Genomic DNA, 18,423 nt, shown 5'->3' with positions numbered 1-18,423 from the left:
TACCTGAAACAATCACAAATATATCTGAAAACTGTCTGATTTACCAGAATTTTTATTGGTCTTCAGATTTCAGGAAAATTCAGGTCGGGTAAAAATTTTCAATGCAGTTTCAGTTAGTCTGAGCTGCAGATAGGTCTGGATGTTTTATGAAGCCGACACATTTTCCAGCAAGTCTTTGAATGCAGTAATATCTGTATTATAGATCGTTCATAATATGACATTCGTTAACAAAAAAAAGTCCCATTTATGTGAACCGATTTTTTTCTTCCTTTTTATTAAGGAAATACAGAGAATATCTCGGAAAACATTTAAATTAAATCAAACGGAAATTGTTGACTCAAACTCTGTTCAAATTACGTTGTTGAAGCTAAACTTTCCACGGAGTTGTACCTCACCGTTCAGTCACAACGGTAAACAAAGCCAAGCTAAAGGTTAAAATAGCAGCCGCACTGCATAAACTCAAACGAAAATACAATGTGCCAACTGTTAAATGCAAAGCTCAATATTTTATTTCATGTTTTTATGGAAAATGTATATCATGGCCATAGGGCGCATTCAAGAATGGTGCAATCGTCAAGTAAATTGTTATTGTTTGCGTCGTTCATGTCGTCTGTTCATTCGTGTAACTGGACAAATCAATTTTAAATTTAAATTTCTTTTACTGCTTGATTTGTCGCTCAAAGATATTTCAAACCATCGAACAATCTTCGGCGTACAAATGTTTTGTTTTGTGAGCAATTTTACCTGAACGATTGCGGCAACAAATCAAGCAGTCATCAAAATACAGGCGTTTTTTTTTTGAATTACAATCGTCGTCAGTGGAATTTAGACATGAACCTACTTCAGCTGGTCCACTCATACAAATAAAAATTATTTGCACTTTATACGGGGTAAAAATTTACATGCACGCGAGTGCTAACGCTGAAGCAAATTTATGTTTAAACACTGACATTTCCAGTTTGTTTGATGTCACAACGTACTCCAAGATCAGGCAAAAAAGAACATACTAAGGCGCCTTCATGACCAAGTAGTCAAAATGCTCATATAAATTCAGTTTTTTATGTTGGTAAATGGCCATTGCGTTCCATACAAAATAAGAGGCATAATAGGTTTGTTCCGAGGTTTTTTCGAGATGTCAAATTTCATCCACAGAAGGGAACTTAACCTCAACTTTCAGGTTGACGAAAATTTTAACGAAAAATTTACTAAGAAATTTGTTGACGTTTAGGTTATGTTCATCTCTGTGGATGAAATCGTCGTCGTTCGTGTTGTCAAAGTTCGGGTTTACATTTATTCGGAACAAACCTATAAGTTTATGCCAAATTACTGTAAACCCGAACTTTGACAACACGAACGACAACGATTTCATTCATAGTGAAGAACATAACCTAAACGTCAACCTGAGAGTTGAAAATTGAGAATAAAATTTCAACAAAACGCCTCCAACACTTAGACTATCATCTTCGTTGGGACCATTTCATTTTTTCAACTTTCAGTCCTCTTCAGGTACGGCTAGCCATTTGCTCTCTGTCACAAACGACTGCCCTTTAGGCAAATCTAATTCCAACTGCTCTCCAGACGTAATCGTCTAAATGCTTTGTTCTTTGGTTCAATAAAGCCGGGCAGGTTCAGAGGTACAAACTGCGAGAGAAGCTCTTCACAAAAGCGACTGAATTTTTAATGGTTCAGCGGATATTTTTTCTCTTTCAAGTTGTACGGAGAGCTTCTAGAGAATGTTGATGGCATCGCCTTCGTGATCAAATGTGACATAAAATGTCTTTATTCAGAATCTTGAAATCCACACGTGTTGCGGCGTAATCTAAAAGTAATTATACCTAGAGAGGAAATTTGTACAACGAAATGTGGTCCCAACATTTGTTTGTGTAAGATACACATTTCGTATAATTTTACACCAATACATGTATGTTGACGGTCTTGATAGTTCAATTTGTCCTCTTAATTAAGAGGACAAACACATACCAATAAACATTTCGTATTTGATGTTGGGACCACATATTTAACGTAATTTTGTTCGAAATTTCCTCTCTAGGTATAATATCTCTTAGGGCGTAATAGCCACATAAAAGTCGATTTTCCACCTAAATTGCCCTTTGTTCGATGCCAAAAAACCACAAACAATAGAAAGTGAACTTTCGGTTCAATTTTGAAATCGGTGTCTTTTATGTGGCTACTTAACACCAACAACCATTACCATCTGTTGAACGTGAAAAATATATAAGGAACTTATAAAATCGGTCAAAGCTCTTGACTCCACGTTCAATAAATTATGCTTTCTTAGATTCATAAATGAAAAATGGATGACTATCGTCACTCGGATGGAATGTTCTACTGTTTATCAATTGTTAAATGCAAACCACTGGAACCACAAAGTGCATTTATAATTTATTTTCTTTTTTTTTTTAAATCGCTTTAAGTGTTTCCCCCTGCGGCTCAAGCCACCTTATAAAAGTTTTATTTGTGCTCTCCAACCCGCCGTCCCTTTTGCCCCCCGAAAAGACTTATTAATATCGTTTGGTGTAGGTATTACCGAAAAAGCAACAAAAATTTCTTCGTTTTTTTTTTTGTGCCATTACATACATTCCAAGCGCATTATGCTCCACCTACCCACTCGGTTGTGTATGGAGTAGCATTAGGTGAATTTTATTTGCTTTGGAAAACAAACTCCATAAAACGTAAACAGGACATAAATTGCAATGAACAAATAAAATATAAAAATACTTGAAAAACCGTCTGGATGGTGGATATACACAATTTTTTCTTTTTTTTTTTTCATTTCATTTCTACCTTTTCTTTCGTTTTATTTATATTTATTTTGAGTTCGTTCGTTTTTTTTTGTTGCTCTCTGCTGTTCGCATTCCCTGTTAACTAAATATTCGTGTTTGCATTTGTGTTATTATCAAAATGTTTGAATTTTTCCAGTTGCATGCACTAAGGCGTCTAATGCAAGGTAGTCCTGAGCATCCGAAAGCACCACTGGGGAATAACTTTCGACCCCCACAACCATTGTTGTATCGACCTGTACGTACAAATATTGACTTCCGAACAAAACAAACGGGAAAAGTATGTCCCAGTATGTATAGGGATGTGCACTATAAAGGTAATTATTTTCCTTTTCGAAAGTAGATTACGTTACAGAACTGAAATGTAAAATATTTTTACATTTTTCGACGAATGTAGAAAACTGAATTTTTCATGTTTCAAGCACTTCTTTCGAAGTCCTCACCATGTAAAATCCACTACACAACTCGGGATAAAAATGAAAAGTCTCATTTTCGTGGGTTTTCTCGGCTTCGCCTCGGATCAACAAAATTCACACAAAAATTCGACTTTTCATCTCTTTATCCCTGTGCCATGTAAAATACTATTGTTCGGACGAAATGCAGAAAAACATAGTGTTCCGAGTGTGTATAACACGTCGTATAAAACTGCATAATAGCATCAAACACCTATAGAATCCCCACGTTACATATCTATACATACAACGAACACGACATGTCATCCTGGGCAAATTTATTGTTTAAAGTGTGTTTGCATTTTGGCACACATTGTGGGCATATACATAAATTGATGAGAATGGATATAATGGAGAAAAATATTTCTAGTGCATTGGAAATGGAATGCGTGTTTTTCATTATTGTTTTGCTTTCGAGTGTTAGAATCAAAAATAGTTTTGTTCATTTTTTTTAATTAAATTCCAAAATGTTCCACTTTTAGTGTTGGATATTCCATGCATACATTTTTGATATCGCGCTGGAATAGTGTCAGGCCATGGCCAGGCCATACGAATATAAAATACAATATAGGATGAAATGTGTGTGCACACCGTACACAAATATTAGAAATAAATATTACAGACGTTCGTATCCACCACTCGCATACAATCAAAATGTCCCAGTAAACAAAAAGTCAGAGAGAGAGAGAGAGAGTTGTTTTTGTATGTCCAGAAATATTGGCATATTGTTTTGATCGTTTTCATAAAATTTGATGTCATTTTTGCTAGTTCTAAATATGAAAATATGAAAATCTGAAGCTTGCCACAATTAAAAAAAAAATCGTTTATTCGTTGTGTATATGGCGAGGTGGTTGTTGTTTAGTTATAATTTAAATTTAGACGATCATTTTGGGGATCCTTGTAATTTTCATGCAATTACCGATCTAATGACACCCTACATGACCTTGTACATCTCGTGTACCTGGAGAAATTTCAGTCTGAAAAAGGATTGTCTTCGGCTTTTGATCACCTCCCATTAGCCACAGAATCCACGGTGGGATGGAACATAACTTAAATAGAGTCGCGATACCACCTCTGATTTTTCTTCATGTTCTTATTGAGGGGCTCGAGTACTATAAGGAACCACATTCAGTTCGCGAATCCATCCAGCAGTTTCGGAGAACAGGCACTCATGGCCGTGCAGGACCGACGAGCCAATTTGAATACAGATTGTTATCGCAACGGATAGAGGGACTCTAATTCTAAGTGTAAACGGTACCACACTTGTCATACCAGCCTCACAACAAATATCTGTTACAACATTTTGTTTGCAGCAAGGTCACTCTACGACGAAATTTTCAATTTTTCCTCTACCGTCAAGGGTCCCTTCCTTTAAGGCCAACACACAAGCATCTAGTGTCATCGGTAATACGATATTTCTATTGTTTAAATCAGCTAAAATCGGTTAAAACCGGTTTTAACAATAGAAATATCATATTCCCAACTGACACTGGATGCTAGTGTGTGTTGGCCTTTAGGATGAGTGGAATTGTTATCCATTCTTCATCAATAATTGGTGAAAGTTATTTGAAGCTGTTCTTACATTAATTACGTGTATTTGGAGTCGGTTAAAGCTGATTTCCACATATTTTTGTGGTAAATTTCCTCTAACGGAGCAATGAACTCGTATGTATTCCTAGATTCCAGATATTTTCCACCCTATTTTCACCTCAACTGATGACTCTAAGCTAATTTTAACTAATTTTTATGTTTTCTTAGCTTGTCTTGATTGACTATTTTGTACCAAAGAATTTTATTTTTTTGATTTGGACGAGTATTTTTGTATGATACCTCTTTTAAGATCTATGTTTGTTTTCTTCCTTTTTTTAATTTTAGTTTACCTAAGTCATGTGCCTAATCTAATTATGTACCGCGAATTGTATCCCACACGCCATAGGTTAAGGAATGCTGATAAATTGAATAAAAAAATCCTAGTTTGGGGGCCATTGGAGCCAAGGGAGAGAAGTAAAAACGTTGCTGTAAATATGCCCCGCCGTCCCCAAATTTTTTTTTAAAAACCTTTTTTGATAGTGGACTTGCGTCACGCCCGCTTACTAATATCATAATCATATACAGTGAATTATGCACCAAAATCAGCAGATTTTTCATGTAACATCTAAACATATGACATATTACATGACCTTCCGTAGCCTTAATATCCCTAATTCACCACTAATCTGTGAAGTTGGTCAACAGCCAGAGGTTTTACTGGGAGTACTCACAATTTGAACTTGTTTATCGACTTTCATCTATTATTGTTGTTCGCGTTGTACGCGTCATTGAGATGAGATCACAAAAATTGAAACGATCCTGGATGAAGAAGAGGACGAGTCAACAATTGCGAGCTTCGTCTACAAATCTTTTGTCGACAGTACCGTGTTCGATAAGGAAAATCAAGGCATCGAAATTTACGTGCAAAATCTCTCGCTTAATATTTAAAGTAAAAAATTTAAATTGCAACATACGTACATACAAGCCATAAGCACCCAGATTACACCAGCTCTTTTACAACATTTCTCACACGACATTTTCAAATGCAAATTCAACTTAAAAATAAAAATCACAATTTTTTCTGTACGACTGGCAGCGGACACTCGCATAAGCGAACGACACTACATCGCAAATTACTTATTTATTAATTATTTTACATTCAAATCTCCATGCTAAGAAGTGACACTGATTTGCATTTATTTCAAAAATTCTGTAAACATGCAGCATCAGAATCTCTAAACAAGTTCTGTGTTCTTGCTCAATACAATTAATAAAAAGAAGTCGGCTACGCGAAGCCCATACGGTAAAATAGATGTCATTTTCAGAAAATACTCTCTAACAGCGTTGTCACAGTGGTGAACTTTTGTGAGACATACTAAAAGTGGGATTAAATGGATTAAATAGGAAAACATAGCTAACGCCGACCCGTATGAAACACCTATTCGTATCATTTCCCAAGATATTTCTATTTTACTAAAATCCAATATGGCCGCCGGCAGCCATTTTGTTAGGAGACCGGAAATAGTACCGACGCTTTACATTCGTTAATACCTTTCAAACAAAAAAAATTCATGAAATTCGGTCAAAATTTACTCGAGATATTGTCAAAATACACCACGTTCACTGTACTTCCGAGTAGCCAGATAAGAGCTCACTCCAAGAGACCTAGCTCACGCTCCGGAGAACATATTGTCATAAAATGTTTTTTCCCTGATTGGTACGGTCAATACCTATCTAATAAAGCTAAAACAGACGAAATATGTTCAAATGTGGCCGACCTACAAGCAAAAACTGCTTGCCGCCCTGTGCCTGTTCCACACCAAGGGGTCTAACTCACGAGTCGGTCGTCCGATTTCCATAAACTTTTTTTTTTGTCGATCGGTATTGTAAATATCTTTCATTCGATGTATCATTTACGAGTATAGCGTTTAAATGTCCGGAGATATCTTCGAAAAACCGTAAAGCACTTATTGGGCCACAGCTCGGGAGGGGTCGATCCAAAATCACTCATCTTCGAACTTAGCCTGTCTTTTGACATTACCAAACGGGAAAAAAAAGAATTTTCAAAATCGGATGCGTTTTACTCAAGTTATCGTGCAGACAGACAGACGGACAGACGGACAGACAGACGGACATTTTTTTTTCGCGGATTTGGCATCTCTAGACAACCACAATAGGTTTCCCCTTACTCAGGGAGTCCAATTCGACGTGTTACAAACGTATGCGTAAACCTATAAGACCCCAGTACTTCGTACGGGTCTAAAAATTTCCTATACCTCACGAGTACTTAAACGAGCTGGGGATCGTGCAAATCTATTTTTCGCAATTACTTTACAAATTTTTCAGGTGGGTAGCCTAATTATTTCGGTAAAACTAAAAAATTTTTTTTGGATTAAATGGATTTAATGGATTAAATGGAAGTGCGTCACACCTCGCTAAAAGTACTTTATTTTTGCATTCAGTTCCTTAAGACTTCTGCTCGAATTCTTTTTTAACGCCAGCATCTTATGTTTTATAATATTATAATGAGTGAGTGAATTTGAATTGGTCTTTCTTACAATCAATTGGCCCGTCTTATGCTTCTCTTGCATTCTATCGATTTCTTTGCATTATCACATTCCTTTGAATTAAACTCTTAAAAATTCCATGAAATTCTTAAACATTCCTGAAAGTTACCGAAATAGTAATTTTCACGCGCAAGGCGTAGTGTTTTGCCGTATTTTCTTTCGTCATGAGAAAATTGCGTTTTCTTGACGACTGGTCGAATGACATCACTAGAGAGAAAAGTGTAGCACTTTCTCTCACATGTGGAGAAAATTGAAATTTTCTTATTCGAACTGTCACTTTGTTTAGGTTTTCGAAACTGTAATGATGATGTTTCGTGGAGAAAAACGGCAAAACACAATGTGCACGCATGAAAAACGTTGTGTTCACGGTGAACAGTTCACCTCTAGGAGAAATAGGAAATTACAACTCGCGAAATTGCGGTTAGAGCGAAGCGCTCTTGTTGGAATTTCCTTTTTTCTTCGCTCGGTAAACGAATAACTATTACATAATTAGGGATAAAAAGTAGAGTTTTCGTGTGAATTTCGTTGAACAGACGTGTAGCCGATGTCAATAAACAAACATTTTTATGCCGAGTTATGTAATGGATTGCACATGTCGAAAGTAGTGCTTGAAACATGAAAAGTAAAATACGGTTTTCGACCACGACAGAGTACTAACGAGGCAGGAGCGCTCATTTGACTAGGGACCTGAATAATCTAGTAGCACTATATTTTTTGCCAATAAAATTTTTCAATTTATGTCAGTGATCATTTGAGTTCATTTTGATACAGTGTATTAGGTGCCTTATATGACGTTTCGAAAATGAGCCGCTCCTGGCTGGTTTATTTGGCTCTGCCGTGTTTTCGACGCATCATGTAGTATTTAATATATATTACACACTTGTCACGAAGAAGTCGAGGCTTGCCGAGTATAGTTAAGTAATTTTGACATCCAAACACCGCGCGTATGTGATAAATAGTATTTTACATGACTAGGGATAAAAAGATGAAAAGTAGAGTTTTCGTGTGAATTTTATTGATCCGAGGCGTAGCCGAGGTCAATAAACACACGAAAACGAGACTTTTCATTTTTATCCCGAGTGCTTAAAACATGAAAAGTACGGTTTTCGACGCATGTAGCATGTAAAATTCTTTTGTTTTCAGATCTTTCCGCATAGTCATAAAATGTCAAACTTGCTGCTAAATTTTCTCTATTGAAATTAATCAATCAAAGAAAATTGGTAGAAAATGCAAAATTTGTCATTTTTTTGCCAATAATGCGAAAAACTCTGAAAACAATAGTAGATTACTATACAAGGGAAGTAATTTAATATCTCCGACTCCAAACGAACAGGTACTTTTATTCATCGTGGTACGAGATATCAAATTATTCCCCACGTGCAGTGTGTTATTTTATTTTACGAGCGAGATAAAGTGTTTTCCCTAGGGAGGGAATGGCCCTTTTACCTCCTTAGTAAAGTAAAAGACTTTTTACGTTATCTTTACATTGCTATGTAAATCAAGACTTACAGCCGAGGGTGGATATATGTAAATTTTAGAGAATCTTCAACGGTTTTCCGAGGTTTTGCTGTGATTTTGGGAGGATTTTCTTCACCGTTTTTGCTGGTTATTTTTACAGATTTTCCTTTTATGTTTTGAAGAATTTTCCTGAAATTCAATGGATTTTCCATAGTATTCTGAGGATTTTTTTAAGTTGTTTGTGCGGATTTTTGGCGAATTTTCTTTGATTTTGAGGATTTTCCGATGAAATTTTTTTCGACTGACCAGGTTGTCAAAGTTATAGTTTATCCGCAACTCGCTTAGTGTATCTACTTTACATTTTAAATATATAACTTAGTTTCAGTTCGAAATTTTGATTACAATTAACGGATTTTTATTCTCTAAATGTCCTTTTCTTTTACAGCCAACAGTTGGAAACAAAACTAAAAATTGAGTAAAAAAATCAGTTTGTACTATCCGATTTCTTCCATATCAAAAACAAAACCAAAAAAAAAAAAATTAAAAACAAACAAACCGTATATGAGTGTGTTTTCTATGTATCATATCTACGAATGATTTTAAGAAAATGAAGCGCTTTTCATCACATGAATGTAAATAAAGTATCAAAACAACAAAATTACTATAAATAATGTAATGTATCTTACACAGCCTTTTATATAAAAAAAAGATGAAGAAAATGTGTGCAAAAATAAGAACAAAACTCTTTTTTTTCGTGTGGTAAGACATGAGCAAATAATTAATGTTTGTAAAATAAAAATTAATGACTAAAAAAAAAGAAAGAAAAAATGTTGTGATGATGAGTAATGGAAATAAAATTGTATGTGTCAGATGAATTACGAAGATAAATAAATTAAAATAAATAAAAAAGGAATTCATGTAAATATATATAACAACGTGACATACACACTTAACTAAATAAAAAAATAAATGAAATGAAGTAAATTAAATGAGAATATATATTAAAAAAATGATGCATACAAAATCAAATACTATAATTAAAATTTATTTAATTTAACAACAAAAAAAACTTATAATTAAATTGCGAACCATTAAAAGCTCTTTATCCAGTGTAAAAACAAATAAAAAATGAGAGAGAGAGAGAGAGAAAGAACAAATGAAATTTACCAGTCACTTTCGTTTTAATGAATTCCATGTGGTGATGTTCAAAGTAACGCATGAATCGCACGAACTCCGTTTACAAAAAAAAAATCCCCCGTTTTCATTCCGCTTTGCCTCCGTTTACGATAAAAATTTGAACACGATTCAATTTTGTCATCACAGTTATTCACAGCATCATATGTAGTCACCACCGTTTTCTCTCAAAAATTCATTTTGATTCAATGGCATTTGCTTAATTGTCACGTAAACGAATGAGCCGACTCCAAAACGGAGTGTAGTGCGATCCATGCTTAAAGCTGGAATTGTATTCACTCACTGAATAGTTTTGGAGAGAGGAGAAAGTAAACAATTTCCAACAAGCCTGAGTTAAAATTACCTTTTTTTTCCGAGGTGAACACACAATTAATTCATGTGTGCGTGGTGTGTTTAACCGTATTTCCACACGATACGAAACCATCAATTCGTTACAGTATTGTGGAAAACAGTGACGGTTCACGTGAGAAAAATTATATATTTTTCCCACGGGTGAGAAAGTGATGAACTTTTCTCACTACAAAAGTGTTATTCGACCAATCGTCAACAATAACGCATTACTGTCTCGCTGGGACGGAATACGGAAAATTCTCGTCAATAAAACCAAACCAACTGTTTCGCTGGGACATTTTTTGTTGAGACATGTGGAAAGGTTGTATTTCGAGCCGAAGGCGATGAGTATATCCCACATATTGAAATAACAAAAAAATGTCTTAGCGAGACAGTACGCTGATTTGTTGTCTTGCCGCCAGAAAATGCTAGAAAGTGGTTTTTATTCACACAGTTTCTGGCTGCAAAATGAATTTTCACAAACGAAAGAGAGAAAATTGTAATTTTCTCCGCTACGTTGAAACTTCAAATGTTGTGAATGACGTTGTGTTAAGCTCGAGAAAAAGCTCTCTACGCTCTGGCTCCACATTCAAAATGCAACTTCCATCCTTTTTCCCTCGGTGACTGTTTCGAAGAACTGACAAGTGCAAGGAAACACAAACGGAATGAAAACGTAGACAAAATCGTGTAGTATTTTCAAACGGAGTGAGTATGCTATTCCAGATTTAAAACATATCAGTTATCCGCCGTGCTCATCGAAATTGAAATCACCATATGTTACCTGGCCCATCACAAATTACGCAGGCACTTACCGAGGGACGGGAATTTTCGAAAAGCGTGCGAAACTTACACCAAACTTAAACTACATAGCTTGGTAGAACGAACCGAAGGATCTTCCAGGCCAAAGTATTTAAACATAGAAATGATAACAGGTGGCGCTGGGTATATAATATATATTATAAACAACTGAAGGGCGTACAAACCTCAACGACTCACTAAAAATTCGGAACCGAACTTTCAGGTGAATTTCTTATTACGTCATTACAGGAAATTCCACATAATTTGCAGCACATAACGTAGCTTACAAGAGAGCGTTTCATGTATTTTTGTATGGAACGCTTTTTCGTAAGCTACGTTCATCAACATTTCGCTGTCGCGCCAACTAGGTTTGTGGAAGTCTATTTGACGATTTAAACTAAAAAAAAACGGTTTTCTTTAAGTTGACTTTCCAAGGTTCTAAAAAAACGGGTTAAGACACTTACGAAGGCGGGTGAAACACAAATTTTGACAATTTTGACATGTTTTATTGAATACAATCATTAGAAATTGTGTGAAAAGTAAACTTGAAAAAAAAAATTTTTTTTAGAGCATTGAGTCACAAATTAGGTGGTTTTTCTAAACACGTTGAACGTTGTACGTTCCGTGAAGTGAAATTAGACAATTCGTTCCTCAAGCAGTTGTCCGAAAGTGTTTTGACAAAGACTATCCATATAATTAGTAATATTTATGGCTCATGACGTAGCCACTTTTGAGCTTTGTGAAAAGATTAATTGAATTCGAATTTGTTTGTAATGACGATGTCCACTGGATTGATCAATATGCTGTGTAATTAAGCAACTTATGTTAGGTAAGCAGCACCTTTTATGTGAAATAAATGTTTCTCTCAAAAACAAACCCACCACAAATTCACTTCAAAGTATGGTTCCGGTTGATACATGATACTGAGGTCAACAAATGAAAATGAAACTCAAAAATTCTTTATTATGATTTACAGGCTGTTGATTAATTTGATTAAATGAACGATGTTCGACTGGCACACATGTTAATAATGTCTTATTCATCACAATATTCTCTTCCATCAATCAACATTTCCATATAATAAAAAAAAAATCGAAATTAAAGCACGAATGGGACCATTATGTGCAATAAAGTCATGTGAAACACATCCAGTCCCTTTTGTCTGTAACACACATATACATCTCATGTGGAATTCATCAACCGAATGAAGTAAAATGTGAAAATGATATAGATCCCAGCTATACAATTTATGAAAAATTGAAAATAAAAAAAATCCTAACCACACTATATCATACACACCGAAACAACAACAAAACAAGAGAGAAAAAAAATCACACAAAACAAAAGATATCCTTATAAACATCCTGTATAAAAATAAAAATCCAAAAACATATCATCCTTTCAAATAAAAAAAAAACAATTGAAATATGTTTGTAGGTTATGTATCCGTTATCATATAGGGGCTAAAAAAATAATATAAAAATCAATGTTGCTTTTGTAGACGAAAAATTTACTGAACAAAAAAAATTGAACAGACAATTGTGTTGGGAGAGAAACAAAAGAGCGAAAAGAAAATTAAACCAACAACACAAAAAAAAACATTTAGAATTTATCTTACGTACCATAACCATAATTGGTCGGACTTCTTATTATCCTTCATATTTGGTATTGTTATAAATATATTCATTCATTGCATATATCCTATACTAATATACATCATCGACATGTATATGGAAAAAGGTATAAATTACAATAAATGATACAATTGTTGAATAATTTTTGGATCAAATATTATTACACGCCATTTGAGCTAAAAAAAAATTCCATTGAACGCAGAAGTAACCACTTCAGCGAAACAAAAGTTTTCAAAAGCTTAAATTATAGTCAATTGGAAAATATGTCTGTATGAGTGTGAAATAAAAACAATTGCAACAAAACGTATCTTGATTTAGAAAACAACAAAGAAAGAAGAAAGAAAGTTATGCGGAAGCAAATTGTTTACTATGCAAAGAGTTTAACTGAAAACGCTGATGTTCCTTTTACGGTTAGAGAGCCTGATAGTAGTAAAAGCTACTGACTTCTCCATTTTGAGACAATCTCAATAAAGTTTTCATGCTAGCGATGCGAAAATCCTTATTTTGTCCACTACGAAACGGTGTTAGAAATGACGTTTTGTTGTCATAGTCATTTTCATCCCTAAAATGGCAGGTTGGGTGAGAAAATGATCATTTTCTCACCTAGAATGGCTGCATACCAAAACACGCTATTTAATCCATTTTCTTCAAAGTGGACAAAAATGCGAATTTTCGCAAAACGCAAGTATGAAAAACGTTGTGCTTAGCTCGGGGAGACAAAGGAAATTTACTCCACTTGGTTAACAACTAATTATTGAATTGAAGTTAAATTTTACCTTCTAAGGATTTTTATTGGTTGATAGTTGCAATCAATAAAAATCCGCAATAGACTCCCTTAAAATCTTGCATCTCTTTTACACTAAGTTTTTTATGCTTTGTGGGCAGATGAAGAGTGTTAAGAGAGATTTTTTGTACAGAATGGTATCGGGGTCACATAACAAAGTTAGAAAAGTCGTAAACAAATTCAAACAGTTCGTATCTCAATTTTCATGAATTTTTGACAGCTCACCCTGCGACCAATTAAATTCAACTGGTTTATGCAACTCTCATAATGTGCAGAATTTGCCAACTTTAGCTGTCTCTGTTGCATAAGTCGACCTTCGGACTTGTTTCAAAATTATACATTTGGAGCCTAATAAAACACTTTGCACTCCATGTCATAAAAAAACCGTTTCATAAGCACTCAATTTGTTTGGTAAACGAGTGCAGTTAATTCTCTACGTAAAAGTTTCTCGTTAGTCGATTTGCAATAACGGTTCCCGTATTTCCACTATTCACGGACAGATCAGAATTCCAAATCTTAAAAACGAGCTTAAATTATATCTGTTCGTACATTACTACATTAACGATTCTGATTGATTAAAACGAAACCGTAAACCAAGTCTAAAAATTGAGCTGCGATTACCGCTCAGTATGAGAGTTTATAAGCAGTGTATCGAACATGAAGTTATTCCAAGAATTTTTTTTTAAACATTTATATCCTTTGGCTTGGTAGGACTTACGCAGAAACGATTGCAATCAACTACATCCAGGCACTGGAACTGAATTTAAATATGGGACATCCTTGACGAAGTAATTAAAAATTCTCATTATAAAATAAGTTTTTAATGTTCGTACTATAATGACACACTACCTGTGTTCCGACTTTTACCCACAGGGTATCTACTCCTCCATATGAACACCGTAAAATCAAATCGTTTGAATTAGAATATTGATTACGTTGAATGAACGGTCGGTTTTTCAGGCATGTTGTTGGACAGATTTTTTTATTGTTGGAATATTTTTCGTCGATTTGTGAAAATTCTTCTAATTCAATTAGTTCGAAAAAATCGGTTCCACGGTCTGGTTTACAGATTGTTGTATCGAATGTGGAATATAATAGTATATTATCGGCAGCCGAAGATAAAACAGATTTTGATGTTTAATCTTATCTACACTGACAAAAAAGAGTTGAAAATCTTACCGGTTGCAACTCTTTTTTGTCAGTGTACATTACAACTCGACGAGTCTTTAGCCGGGTCTAAGTAGTCGTGGTGTAGCCCTAAACCCATAGCCAATGGTCATTGTTAAGACAGAATATATTGTGAAGACGGTATAAAGGCTTGTGTTATTTTCCACTGCTAATATATCAGCTTAGCAACGAGGCAACAAATGATGCAAACTAAAGTAAAGTTCACATTAAAATCCTAGGAGTCAAAGTTTTCGTTAAATCATCGCCTGGACAACACCGTGATTGAATTAACGTTTCGTTAAAAAAAAACGACAAAAATAAACTTAATGTACGCAAAGGCTTTTTGAACTAACTGCATGAGTTCGAATTTCGAATATTCCGACGAATTTCCATGAAAAGTAAACAATCCATTTTTTCGATTGGGAAAAACTAGAAACTCGGCGATAATCTGCAAATATTTATTAAATTTCACAATGAAACAGAAATTACCTGAAGGAAATATTTTTAATTAAAAAAAGATGCAATTCTCTCGTTGGATAGTAAACAAATTGCATGACGCACACAATCGATTTCAAATTTTGTTAAGAAAAAAAGTTTAAAAAAATATTTTTCCAACATAACTAATCAGAAAATTCTGAAAAGGAAAAACTGTATGAAAATATATTGAAAATCGTTTTCTTTCGGTCATTTAGTAGGGTTTTCAATCAAACATGGCAGGTAATTTTGAAAAAATGATTATAAAAATAGGCAAAAGTAGAAAAATTTTTGGTTAAAAATGAAAAATATTGTTAACAAGAGCTATTTGAATAAAAATATACAAAATATTGAAGACAAAAAAAATGTGTTTGTATAATGTATAGTGTACACGCAGACGGTCAGAGTGAAGCGAACGGAGTTTTTTCTTACTTTGATGTCGAAATGCACGAAATTTTTGCTCAAGTGCAATAAAGTATTTCGATTATTTTCAGCACTAGTTCGTTAAAATGGTTATTTATGACATCGAGTGCAACGTACTTTATAAGGCTCTAGATGTGTGATTATGCAACTCAGCATCAAAATGTACAAAAAATTTTGTTTCATAAATCGTTGTTATGAATATCGGTGCATAGCCTCACGATGTGTATTATGACACGAGGCCACAGGCCTGACTTTGCACTCGATGTCATAAAGAACCATGGTGAAACAATGCTTGTATTTTATCGCACAAAATGACTTTGCCTCGGATTAACAATCGACATCTAGTTCGATAAAGTACCTTCATACGATTCTTGTTACATAAATAACTATTTCGTACTTCGATTTGAAAATGTACGAAATGTTCGCAGTAGTGCGATAAAGGATTTCCTTTTTTCGCACCAGTTCATTAATGTAATTGTGTCGCAACATAAATTTGACGATTTTTTTTTATATCGTACAGGGAATCTTGTGAAGGAAATGCTTTAATCCGATCAGCTTACAATTAAATCCCTGTCGCTGTAATTGTTCAGTGTATCGAAAATTCACCATGTGCAAAATCAACACAGTGCAGAAAGATTTTGACTCTGCAGCACTGCTAAATACTTTCCATGCTTCCTCTACGGATTATAGTTTGTAGTCTGGTTTTGGCCAGTCTATCGACGGTGGTTTGGGTGATTGGATTTCAATGCATCTCCGGCATTTTGTTTTCCGTAAAAATTGACTTAAATTTCAGGTCATATTTTAGAGACCCAAAACAAGAAGTTCAGCTAAATGTAATCAACATCTTCCGGTAATATGTATTATGAAAAGAGAACATGCACTCGGAAATCCGGTGGAATCTTTCTGGTATACATCGTACATCGTTGGAATCATAAAAGCTTCCTAATTAAAGGACGAATTTATTTGTTTTCAAAGCAAATCGGATTAGCGTAATATACGATTTTCTTTAATGCCTTGAGGCGCTTTTAATGAAGAACAGAAAGGAGTAATTTATGTTGAATTACGTCATTGTGCCGTCGAACATCAGGTCGATTCCATGGAATCAATACCCTCTCTAGCAACCTAACTAACGTAGCTACATTTATTAAGGTGGTAGAAATACAACGTAGCCTTTGCATTTTACATGCAAAATTAGAATTTAGTCAACGGTGGATGATTCTACAAACAAAGGAATAAGTAGGTATTTTGACAGCGTCAAAACGAAGTTTGTTTACCAGAGAGGGTATTGTTGGAATAGATTGATTAAATGCAAGAAATCGTAGAAGTGGCCGATCCCTCGCTTCATACTTTATTTCTGTCGCTTAAGCAGAGAAATGATAAGCGGCGACTCATGGTTCGGGTAGAGCAAGGTTCTGAAAGAACAGGTTACGACACCCAGGAGGGCGGTTGACACACAAATTTTGACAAATAGATGCTATTTATTGAACATACTCATTACAGATTGTTTGAAATTTCAACTTGAAGAAAAAAAATAGTTTTTATCAGGTTGACATTTCAAACAATCTGTATTGGGTATGTTCAATAAATAGCATCTTTTTGTCAAAATTTGTGTGTCACCGCCTTCGTGATCAACTCAGATGTGTCTTAACCTGTTCTTTCATAACCTTGGGGTTGTCCTGTTGTCTGTCTCAAAACAAAAGACAGTTGAAATGAGATTTTTCTTCAATAAATATGGCTGTCGTTGAACCGAGGGGCAAACAACACTAGCGAAAGGTGGGACAGGGTTCGGACGAATAAAGGTAAATAATGTGCGAATAAAGGGTAATGCAAACGAGTACTGAACGGTAAAATATGAGTTCGTCCACAGCTCTGCTACTAGCATGAACACTGAATTGACAAGTGTCAAATTTGGAGGCTTTAGTGATACGAGCTACCGCTTAAAATTGTTTGTATTGTATGTTTTAACTCATACAACGAAAACAAGTCATCTATCTGCATAACAGAAACGCAGTGCCTACTGTGATTTCATCAGCCTCCGAATATTTTCTATGTTCGTGCTAGTAGCAGTGCTGTGGTTCGTCTCATTCTCTACCATCGTGTTAAAAAGAAATTTAAGCAATGTCGAACAACGAGAAAAATAAAGGATTACAGCGACACTGAGCGAATCCTCTTCGCTAAACGGTCTATCACATGTATTCATTAGACCAATAAGAGAAGATTCGCTCAGTCTCGCTGTTTATTTTTGTTTTGTCAGTCTGTTAGCAAACAGTTTTAGGTTAGCTAAAGAAGTTCGGCTTAGACCAATGCTTTCCGTGTACTACACCGCAAATGTAGCGGCTTTACGGACTATCTCTTCATAGAATGGTAAGGGTATACACACAAACGTTTCAATTTCGTTTACCTGAATTTCAGCAGCTAAAATGTTTGCCATTACATTGATTTCTGTATTGTGCACCTCGGCCAGAAACGTTTATGCAAAACACCGACCAAAATTAACATTTACAATGCATCCGAGAGTACAGTCGTTCGGATCGATAAATGCTTATCACAGTAATCATAATGCCATAACCCCCCGCCATATATGCAAATCATGTCAAATGTGCCATTCGTACACTTCTCACATAAAGTCGTTATCAAGAATCCATTTCCATTCTTTATGGACACGGAGAGATATCTTTTTATTATCCGAATGATAATCATGACATAAACATACTGAGACATTCTTCCTACACGAGCAACATCAAAACGAATAAGAAACTTTTAGCTCTGTTTCTCTGCACCGAAAAATTTTGCCAATATCAATTCATTGGA

General features: G+C 34.9%; 1 protein-coding gene across 4 annotated transcripts in view; it reads left to right on the top strand.

Moving 5' to 3' along the window:
* Positions 1-15,298, top strand: part of LOC119069667 (carbonic anhydrase-related protein 10) — a 90,476-nt gene extending 75,178 nt beyond the window's left edge. For all 4 annotated transcript variants that reach the window (XM_037173786.1, XM_037173785.1, XM_037173784.1 and 1 more), the window contains exons 8-9: positions 2,941-3,118; positions 9,254-15,298. In XM_037173786.1, the coding sequence (XP_037029681.1) occupies positions 2,941-3,118; positions 9,254-9,276 (201 nt within the window). In that variant the 3' untranslated portion in view covers positions 9,277-15,298. The remainder of the gene's footprint in view (positions 1-2,940; positions 3,119-9,253) is intronic.
* Positions 15,299-18,423: the final 3,125 nt, after the last annotated feature.

This window comes from Bradysia coprophila, assembly GCF_014529535.1.
Source record: "Bradysia coprophila strain Holo2 chromosome X unlocalized genomic scaffold, BU_Bcop_v1 contig_38, whole genome shotgun sequence".
Classification (NCBI taxonomy): domain Eukaryota; kingdom Metazoa; phylum Arthropoda; class Insecta; order Diptera; family Sciaridae; genus Bradysia; species Bradysia coprophila.
This window is presented reverse-complemented; position numbering and strand designations above follow the sequence as displayed.